Below are 10,949 nucleotides of genomic sequence, written 5' to 3' on the forward strand. Positions count from 1 at the left end.
TTTGGGGAAAGGGCTCATAACATATCCAGAGTGTTTATAATGAAGTGTTTCTCTGGTGACTTGGGTTGTGGCTGGCTTTTTGTTTGGGTTTGTTTGGGGTTTTTTCTCCTTTCTTTCAGCTCTTAATTCTGCACGGTTAACAAAACATTATTATGAGTATAGAAAGGCCCATCAGGCTTAGTCTGTGTCCTCATAATGTGAAGTTGAAGTGATAGAAGCTCTAGGTCAGTGAAATCACCTGTTCTAGGTAATGAAAGCGCAGATGCCATACAAGAATAGCTCTATTTCATGGGACAGACACAATTCTAATTAAGGAACAAATCAGGTTATCTTTTAGAAGCAAAGCCTGTACGAAGCATGGGTTCAGGTAGCTCTTTTTATCTAAGAATTACTAGTCTGGTGGTAGTATTTCTGGGAAATCCTCCTGCCTTAAGGGGAAGCTGCTGTTACATACTTTGCCTGCAGTGGTTTGTTAGAGAATGAATCAGAAGAACAGACTAGAAGAATGGTTTGCACAGTCAGGCTGGGAGGCCAGCAAGTAACTTAGGACTGGTTCTCATCTTCCCATGATGAAATAGCTTTTTTTGTCAGTTACACTGACTTGAGAAGTTACTCCAAAACTGCAGACTTGTGGATGAGATCTCTTTTCCTTTATCCTGGAATAACCTTAAGTGTTTGGATTTTTTTTCTTTTTTTAACAACTGCACTAAACGTTAAGACTTTCGTTTGGCAGTGTCTGAGCAGCTAAAATGTGTCTGACAATAGGCTCAGCTACTCAGACTACAGGTACCAAGTTGTCCCAGCCACCTGCGTTTTGCAATTAACAAAACCAGAGCTGCTGGTGCTGATTTCACGTGTGGCCCAGGGAGGGGTCTGCAGGACCACACTTCTTACGGCTGGAGTCTTGTTTGTGCCAGGAGCTCCTGTATGGACACAGCTTTGCGACAGAGTTGGCACTACTGCAGTATGCTAATTGCCCTCACACCAACAAACTGTGATGCTGAGCAGGGGTCACATTTCAAATCTTAGCCAAGCTCAGAAGATAACAGTGCTTGATAGCTCAGTATAGCATCTGGCAAAGCATGCCAGAAAAAATCAGAAATTAAAAGAATAATTTGTGTTTAATTTAGTTTTGTAGGACTTTAAATGCTTGCTCTTTTTTCTTTTTTCCCTTCACCAATTCTTTTGCATGGAAAAAGTTGTTCCTGTCATATATCTGAGTTGTCTACAGATCTAGGTACAACTTGTGTGTTTGTAGATGAGCTTATGTTTTTTTTAAATGTGCATTTCTTTTTGTCCAGTAACCAGAGGTACCAGCTGCAGAGTGAATAGCTGTTCACTCTTACTGCATAAAGGAAGTTGTTTTCTATTTGTGAAACAGGAAAGAGAAACGGAGAACTGAGAATTTTGTGGTCTTGATTTTGATTTTTTTTTTTTTTTTTTATGATGGGAATGAATTTAAGCCTAATATTGAAATGTCAACATTTGGCTCCAGTTCTTGTTCTGATAATCTCATGGAAGGCTATATTGTTCTGCTTGGGTAATCCACTGCTGCTCTTAGAAAACTTAAGGCCCGTAGACTACTTGGAAGCTTGCAGCAGCATTTCTAGTGAGTTTACAGAGAAGGTATTGGTAGTACTTTGTAACTCACAAGTGGAAGTATTTGTAATCCAGCCAGCTCCACAGCAGGGCTGAACAAGTGTTTCTGCCTCTGGACCCAAAGTACACAGCTGGACACACTTCTGTCCAGGCTCCTCTGATCTTGCAGCTGGGCTGATGGTTAAAAGCAAGTCAGCTTTTGTGTATACAGAGCTTTTCTTTTTCAGTGTCTGTACAAAGTCTGTTTAGTTTACTTCTCTGTTAACTCTTGGAAGGGAGCAAAAGATTATTTTAAGTTGTATAGTGCAGAATGAGTTGATGCTTGAGGAAAGAAACTCAGCCTACTGCTTTGGATTTGAATACCAGAGCTGAATGTTTGATATGGTCAGAAGACACAAAAATACTGCAAGAATTTTTAATATAACTAGAAACACAGATTTCAAAACTCAAATTCTTTTAAGATGGTTCTGTTGTGTGCCTCCTTCAACTTGCTTTCTATCCAGAAATGAAACATTACTTTAAATTCTTTAAACAATTTAGTGAGAATTCATCCCTTTCAGGAATGACTCAAATTAACTATCAATTCTGATTTCAGCAAGAGACAGAGTTATTTTTAAATGAGTCTATTGCTTTATTTTACAAAGTAGCATTTGTCTTTTGCTCTCATTACTGCCCGAAACAGTAAAAACTCATCCAGTTTCTTTTCTGCTTTGTAATAAATACATAGCTCTCAGTAGTTCAGAACATGATGAAAGATCATACAGCTATTCAGTAGAGTTTCTTCATCTCCTTAAAACTCAGGAAAGCAAAAGGACTTTCTGTATATTCTAAAAGAATATCTCAGATAAAGGAAAGAAATCAAAACGTTTCCATGTTTCCTTTCATGGAAAATACCTTGCTTCTCTTTCCTTCCCTTAATACAGGAGACTGGAACTCAGAGACCTCCATTACTCTCAGTAACTAGGCATAGGCAGGCTTTTAAAGAAGATCATAGTCTCATGTTGGACATAACTTTTTTAACTCCTTGTAATTGCTGATATGTGTCAGTCAGATTTCCCATCCTCTCTGATAATTCAGCCTGCTAGTAGACTCATGTTTACATCATTGACAGTTATTCATGCATGTCTGCAATGAACAGAATCAGTATGTGTCCAACAGTAGTTTGCCTCTGAAAAGTCTGTCAGGTAACGTTTGGGAGCAAAAGTGGCATTTTCATATATTAACAGGGCAAATACATCTCTAGCAGATAGATTAGTAAGTGTTCAGCCAGTATCAACTAGCTATTTACAAGTCATTGGAAGAAAAGTGTTCTCATTGAACTTTTGGGAGTGGGGAAGGTTTCAAGAATGATATACCTGAATGTTTTGTCATTGCCTTAAGCTTCTAGTCTGTGATTGGTGTTTATATGTAAGGCAGAATTACTGCAACATTGCAATAGTAAGTAAATAACAAAAGGAGGACAGACACTTGGACTTAACTTCCATGTTTCAATGCTGTTTTGAAGGCAACTATCAAACTGGTTTTGCAAGCGTTTTGTCACTGTTTCCTGAACTGTTTCTCCTGTTGTTTTCCTTCAGGTGTCTGAACGCTTAAGTCAGCCAGGAGTAGCCATAGGTCTGGCTTGGACTCCCTTAGGGGGAGAGATCATGTTCGTAGAAGCCAGTCGCATGGATGGAGAAGGTCAGCTCACGCTGACTGGGCAGCTCGGAGATGTCATGAAGGAGTCGGCGCATCTTGCAATCAGCTGGTTGCGCAGCAATGCAAAGAGATACCAGCTGACCAACGGTAGGTTGGGACAGTGACAATGCCAAGCTCTCGTGCACCCTAGAGACTGAATGCATCCATTGGCCTGTTACTGCAGGGACACAGACAGGGAAGCAGTAATACAGTGGGAAAACGAAATGTCCTAAACCTTGGTATTTTTTAGTAATTCAGCAGATTGTAACGTTTCTGAGTAATGGTGGGACTTACTCATACTCCTTGTGGCAGTGAGACAGGGGTTTACAGCAAGTGGTGTTACACTGAAGGTGGTATCAGCTCTAAGGTTCCTTTTTGTAGTTCTTTTCCTGGTTGCTGCCACGCTGAGGTGTTAGTGGCCTGGCAGACAGATCAGTGTAGGCAGATCATGAGTTGCCACTGCAGATTCTCCCACCCTGGTCAGTCCCTCCCTGCAAGCAACCTAGAAGGCTGTGGGGAGCCTGTGCCAAGATGCTTGTCGCAGATGTTGCCTCTTACTCATTTTTACATTCAAGCTTTCCAGCAGTGCTTTTGTATCTAGAAATAGATACAAAATACTGTAGTTTTCCTCTAAGATGAAGAGTTTCTGTTAAAAGTAGGTTTTTGTAGTCTAAGTTTTAATAATTTGAGAATTAGTTTGGTTGGTATGGTAGCTGTTTTGCTGCACTGCAATGGGACTTCAGCCAAGAAACTTCTAACTCTTTGGGTTTTTGTTTGTATCTCCTGAGAGTGCCTTCTAGTTTGACCATCTTCTGAACAGTCAGATAATTTTCCAGTATCTGTCATGATTTATGGAAGTTTAGCCCAGATTAAAAAAAAAGAGGTTGAATTTATGTATGAAATGCTGATGGCATTAACTCTCCATGTTTACCTCATTTACATTGTTACAGGTCAAGTAAAAAAATACATAAATGATTTTCCTTATATGTTGGTTAATGCTGAGTTTCTGTGGAGTACTGTTTTTCTGGTGTTCTCTCTGACATAAAACCCCTTAAAAATTCTAGATAGGAATTCCTTGGGTTTTACATTAATCCCTACTCTGAATTTCCCAACACATGCAGCTGCCAGGCTTCTTGTTAACTGTTACGGTTTGTCTAGGAATCAGGGTGTAGGAAAGCTTGTGGGGTTTCTTTTTGTCTGTTTTTTTTTTTTCTGAGCACTCTGCAATACAGTGTTGTTTTTTCAGCTTACTGTTAAAAAAATAATGCTAAGACTTTTAATTCTCTGGTGGGCTTTTACAATAAAGATTAAGAACAAAATAGGTTTAGATTTTTCACATTCAAACCATTCTTTTTTTCCCTTAAGCTTCTGGAAGTTTTGATCTCCTTGACAACACCGACATCCATCTGCACTTCCCAGCTGGAGCTGTCACAAAAGATGGACCATCTGCTGGTGTTACCATAGTAACCTGTCTTGCTTCACTCTTCAGTGGGCGGCTGGTGTGTTCAGATGTAGCCATGACAGGAGAAATTACACTACGAGGCCTTGTTCTTCCAGTAAGCATCGTCTGAGTAAAGAGCTAAGTTGTATTAATCCTCCCTGTTCTGCATATAAAATCTGTTTATAGCCATTTGGAAAGGGAAAGCCTTGCTGGATCCTTCCTTTGAAGCAATCCAGGTCTTTTCTGGTGCAGTTCTAAGAGGGTGCTGGACCAGGCTGCTGTAGAACTATAGGGCTGCTGTCTGCTTCACAGTTCACACTCCAGCTAGCCTTGCCGCTGTTCTCAGGGAAAGCACTTTCAGATGTCTAGTTCTAAAGGAAAACTAGATGGCTCCAAAATATGTTGCAAATTCTAAACATGCTTCCTCAAACTTAGTACAGAAGTATCTCTGGTCTCTCTGAAAAATTGCTTCTTAAAGCTCTTACATTAATTGCACATGGGTTACCTTTGCAACTGTCTCTATAGATGGATTTTTATGTTCGTCCATTTTTTGCGTTCTGTATAGTTCAGCTGTCCCCATAAAGCTGTCTCGAAGTATGAGGACAAGGGAAAGTTTTCAAACGCAGTTTAAATATCAAGTGAAGCTTGGTGTGACTGAGCCAGTACAGGAGATACCATCTCGTACCGAAGGATGGTCACAGGAAGAAGTTGGAAAACTATTTTGTTTCATGCAACGTAGTAAGTCAGAGATGACACAGTTAGGTGGCATATACAGAAGGATCTCTGAAATAGCTTTCTGGTGCTTAGACTGACAAGACTGCCTGATGTGAAGAATAAACACTGCATTAAATCTGATATGGTGCAAGCTTTCTTAGCTTTTCAATTGAATTATCTTTATTGCACCAGTGACCAGATTTTGCCTACTCTTTACGATGGGTACAAAAATCATGTATCTGTAAATATTAAACCAGGTTTATCTGCTAAATCTTGTCCAGAATCTTAATAACTTAATTCATGAGCCTGTCAATTAACTACAGCTGCTGCCTGAAAGCAAGCTATGTGCCAAGTGTGTAACTGTCCAGATAAGCATGACCATCATGAGGACTTGGGGGCGCTGCTGCATTGTGTGATAGCAGCCTAAATGTTTCCCTGTGGACTACACCTACAAAGCTCTCCTTCACTCTAAAGCATCATAATTTTACAAGTTTATTCTGTAATACAGTCTTTAAATACCATTAGAAGAGTTCTAAGGGAAGAAGCTACAGCTGTGACTAAACAAAAAACTAATTTAATAACCTCTTCTGCATCTCATTACAAACTCCGGTGGTTTATTGAAATTGTGCCTGTTCAGCACAAAGGCATCTTTGCAGCTTTAGATCACAGCTTTCCTCTTCTGTGTTTTACTGTTGGACAAATTGTTTAGTGTGTTGCACAGCAGCCTTTGAACCTAATACTACCTTGAGCTTGAAAAATATACTGTTCTAGTGTAGCTGCAGGATTTCAACAGGGTATCTGAAACCATGAAGGAACTTCTTCAGGGAAAAAAAAAATCCTGAAAAGCAATACTCTTGTACTTGCATTCCTAGATAATTTTTTTCCTCTTGTTGTGACCTGTTATGAAAGGGTACTGTAGCATATTAACATACTTCCCTCATTAAGCATATAATGAGCTAAAATTACTGCTGCATTTTTCATTGCTTTCCTAAATTAGTAGGGAAGGGAGAACCTTCTATTGAAATTTAACTCCTGATGTGGTTTGTTAGAGTAATTGCTTTATTAGATTAGTGTTGTTTAATTGATATTTCTTCTCCTCATTAGGTTGGGGGAATTAAAGACAAAGTCCTGGCAGCACACCGAGCTGGGCTGAAGAGAGTTATCATTCCTCAAAGAAATGAAAAAGATCTTGAAGAAATTGCAGCAAACGTACGGCAAGATTTGACTTTTGTCATGGCAAGCTGTCTAGATGAAGTTCTTAATGCCGCTTTTGATGGAGGATTTGCAGTTAAGCCCAGAGTTGAGCGTTTGAACAGTAAACTTTAAGCAGACAGGCTGAGACCAGTCCAGTTCTGTATCAAATTTAAGAGAGGTCTGTAACTATCAGCTCTACATGAATCAAGTATAACTATAGGCTAAACTTGATTGTTTCAAGGTGGGTGTAAATGCAATCAAATTTAAAAGATTACTTCAGCAGTTACCAACCTGAAAGCACTTTTTACTGACATTTGATGCATTTTACTACCATCAGCAATCTCAAAAAAAAACCCCACCAAACTTTTTTCTTCATAAATTTAAGCATGAGAAAGCTGAAGCTTTTGAGAAGGAATTCCTTAGCTTATCTGGCACATATGTATGTAAATGTCAGCAGCTGATTGCATCTTTGAAGAGGACACACCCCCAAGGAGGGAATAATCTGCAACCGAGCTATAATCAGCACAAACTGCAGCAAATGCAGCACAGCAAGAATGTAATAGAGGGGGTTGCTATTGGAAAACAAACTGATTTACTGCAAGAGTTTATTTCAGTAGAAAGTAACATTCAGTATGCTGAGAAACCACATCACAGGAAAAGTTTTGAAATCTAAAAAAATATGCTTCAGGGACTGAAAGAGAAGCAATACAGTCTAAATTAAATTAGTAAATCCTTTCAGCACTCATTTGTAGTTTGCAGCAAGGTCAACACAGGCATCATTTTTCAAACCTTACTACAGGCAGCAACGCCAGAAGAACTGAAATGCACCAATTTTGTACAGGGAGGGAGATCAGGCACTAAAGTTCACATATGCACAGTTGTACTTACAGCACCAGAAGTAGGTGGAGCACATTTTATGCAAAAGCCTGGTACTGTTTTGGAGGGATGCCTGCCTTCAGAGTTTAGCCTATAAAAATTAAATCCATTCAAACAATGTCAATAAAATACTCGACCATTGAATTGTAATAGGTGCTGCATACTGCAAGTAATTTAAGATATCCATCTCAGTTGATAGGTTTAGTCTCATCTTCCCTTGAATGTTAGTGAAGCTAGAAATTTAAACTTACATAATGTAAGGTCCTTGAGTTTTTCAGTGTTCTATGCCAAGGTCAACCACAGGAGTAAACGGTATGTGACATTGTCTTCTTGCTCATTCAGAAACAAACTCAAGCGTGCTTATGAAATGCAAATTGTATTGGTGACAAGAGCCTATTATAGTAGCAGCTTATAAATCAAATGTAATAGTTTGGTTTGCTTTCATTTTTACATATAAAAAGCTGATTTACCTGAAATGTAATAGCACTGACAGTAATAAATTCAGTGGGTATTTCTGCACCTGATTTACAAAAGATTTTACAACTTTGGGAGAACACTTTATCTAATAAAATGAAAGAAATAACCCCCCCGTTTGTTTCACTGGTTTTAGAATTCTACTCTTAGTCATTCACTAGCCCAATTCAACAAAGTCTCAGAATACTTATAAAATACTTGAACACAAAACCCATGAAGAAACTAGACAAAACAACAGGTACTGGCAACGTAAGTCATGTGCTACTTTGCTTTTAATCACAATGGCAGGGGGCAAGGGAACTCTTCACTAAACAATGCAAATGACATGACAATTCGGTACTGCTTAGCACTAGTGAGAAGACAGCCATGTGCAGAGTTCTAGTACAGCATAGAAAAACCTTGTGCAAGAGAGCAAGGACTGCAAAAAGAAATGTCTGCAAGCAGTCTCCCTATACTGCAGAGAGTTACCTGAGGAAAAGCAAAGCAAGGAGTTCTGCCTGCCACACCACTCCAGTACACAAGGCTAGCCCCCATGGATTCTTTCTTATCTGGGAGGCAATGGGTTTAATACCACTCTGAAAATATTAACAGGCATTTACTTACAGCTTGTCATGTTCCTGCTTGCAGAGCTGAATTGGTCATGTTAACTTTGTTGAGATCACTTAACTAAAACTTCAGTGTTACCTTTATACCAGCTAATACAGATACACTTCACTGCTTTTTTGCCCCTTTTTTTTTTTTTTTTTTTTGCTATCACTGAACACTGTCAATCTGCAGCCGCAAGCTGGAACAGTAAAGAACTTTAAAAGTAATTTCAAGACACTAGGATTATTCTCCTTTGCAACTGACAGTTCAATGGAGTTGATATTAAACACACATCCCCTGGAATATAATATACTCTTAATACAGGTAAAACTTATCAAAGGTAAAAAGAGCAGTGCTAGTTCCCTTCCTCTATCCACATTGTAAACTGCAACAGATAATAACTATCCCTCTAGTGCCATTCATGCTTTAATCATAGCTTTGAAAACAAGAGTTTAGGCAGCAATATGAAGTGTTCACCTGCTCTAATTTTAAAGCGCTACTGCAGACAAGAACTAGCTAGAAATAGCAAAAGCAAGCCCAAATATTAACACCCACCTTTGTCAAACCTTTTCCATTTAATTTTTTTTGTTGTTGTTTGTTTGTTTGGGGGTTGTTTTGTTTTGTTTTTAAAGGGGCAATGAAAACACATTAAGGTAGTGCTAGCAGGCAAGTGTAAGACCTACTGCATTTAATCTACTGAAAACAAAATTGAAACTCTTTCCCAATACAGCGAAGAAGTATTTTCTAAAATAAACAGCTGATATTAAGACAATGGCAGGCTTCAATACACCATTTATTTTAGATAAGGTAGTAAACTGTACAGATTGCCATTACGTTTTCTTTTTTCATATATAACAGAGCATAGTTGACTTACCAGACCCTCAAAACTCTTTAGAGGAGATCCACTGAATTAAGCTTCTAGTAATTCTGGAGATCTGGGGCTGAGTGTAATTTGTTTAATCATTGTATCTGAATGATTAAATGTCAAATGTTTTATACAGATTTTTTTTTTTTTTTACACTAAATGGAGTTAATACCAGTTCACATTACAGTAAGTCAGCATACATTAGTTTCGCTATAGCATTTGGCAACAGGAAAAAGAAAAGTGCCCATCTGACCATACCAGTTAGCTTCTAAAGCTCATTACAAATACAATTTTTTTTAAGTCCCTTTCAAAAGTACATTATCTTCAGTTCATTCTAGCCTCAATAAAAGCACTGCAACCAGTGCACTGAGGTCTGGAGATTCACAGGTCTTTTGGAGACACAACAGAAGCTGAACCATTCCAAGTACACACAGCAGCACAGAACAGTCTTACACAACTTGTGTGCTTATGCAGGCCTGTTAATTTCTAATTTCGAGTTTCAGACTGCAAAGTGTTCAATAGATTCTTAGCTAGATTTTCTTAAAACTGGAGAGCTGAAAAATCAACTAACCTGGGCAGGCATTTCAAGCCAGCCACTCAACTGTCCTGGCAAGTCAGTGTAGTCCTCTAAAAATATTTGAAGTATTTAGCCAAGTTTCTGTCAAAGATCAGAAGACAAACCTGAGGTAAATGTAGACAAGCTTCATTAGGTGAGAATAATAACTGAGTTTCAGAAGACTGCAAACAATTAGTTGTGTAGTCACAAGGAAAAAATGCTGGACTGCAGGATTTTTGAAGTGTTTATCTACTGTCACAAGGTACTGCAACATCTTTTAAATTCAAATCTGTGCACAGTTCCAACAGCCTAAATATCAAGTTTTAAATGAACTTTTAGATCAAGACAACTACTGCTGTAGCATTTTATTAATCCAACATGTTGGATCTTTTTTTCCTTACCTGTAGAACTACTTACCTCATCATGCATCAAAATAATAAGTTGTCTTAATAGCTCAACTTCTGACAAGAAAGTTAAGATGGTGCACAGTAGATAAACTGTATTTTAATGTCACAAGCGTAGTTAATAGCCAGACTCCCTCCCCAGCCACGTCACTACTACTATGTTTGACACAGATTTCTTTCCGATAGCTTGAGATGAAAAACAGCTTTTCACTAAACTCATTTTCTGTCTCTGTTTCATAACACAAAGATACATTCATGGCTGAAGTTTTCACATACAGGCAGGCTGCAGAAAGCCCAGTATCCTTCCACAGCCGCTGTGGCTGATGAATCACACCTTCAAGAGCTTATTTGCATTGTAGTATGTATCGTGCCACTAAAATGACATACAAGAATCTGTTCAGGACAGTTACTTCAGTAGCAACCAAAAGACATAAAGACAAACCGAGCAAGAGCAGTAACATGTCAAACTTTCAGCTCAAGCAAAAAGCCAAAGTTGTAGGTTTTGTTTAATTTGCCAGGTATTCTCTTTTAATGACAGATAAAAAAGAGTGAAAACATCTCCTT

The 10,949-nt window shown here is 38.6% G+C and overlaps 1 protein-coding gene across 2 annotated transcripts in view; it reads left to right on the plus strand.

Annotated features, from left to right (window-relative positions):
- LONP2 (lon peptidase 2, peroxisomal) overlaps positions 1-8,047 on the plus strand; it is a 38,562-nt gene extending 30,515 nt beyond the window's left edge. For both annotated transcript variants that reach the window (XM_054389541.1, XM_054389542.1), the window contains 3 exons: positions 3,177-3,384; positions 4,642-4,832; positions 6,536-8,047. In XM_054389541.1, coding sequence (XP_054245516.1) covers positions 3,177-3,384; positions 4,642-4,832; positions 6,536-6,757 — 621 coding nt within the window. In that variant the 3' untranslated portion in view covers positions 6,758-8,047. The remainder of the gene's footprint in view (positions 1-3,176; positions 3,385-4,641; positions 4,833-6,535) is intronic.
- The last annotated feature ends 2,902 nt before the right edge of the window (positions 8,048-10,949 follow it).

Source organism: Indicator indicator, chromosome 19 (genome assembly GCF_027791375.1).
Source record: "Indicator indicator isolate 239-I01 chromosome 19, UM_Iind_1.1, whole genome shotgun sequence".
NCBI lineage: Eukaryota > Metazoa > Chordata > Aves > Piciformes > Indicatoridae > Indicator > Indicator indicator.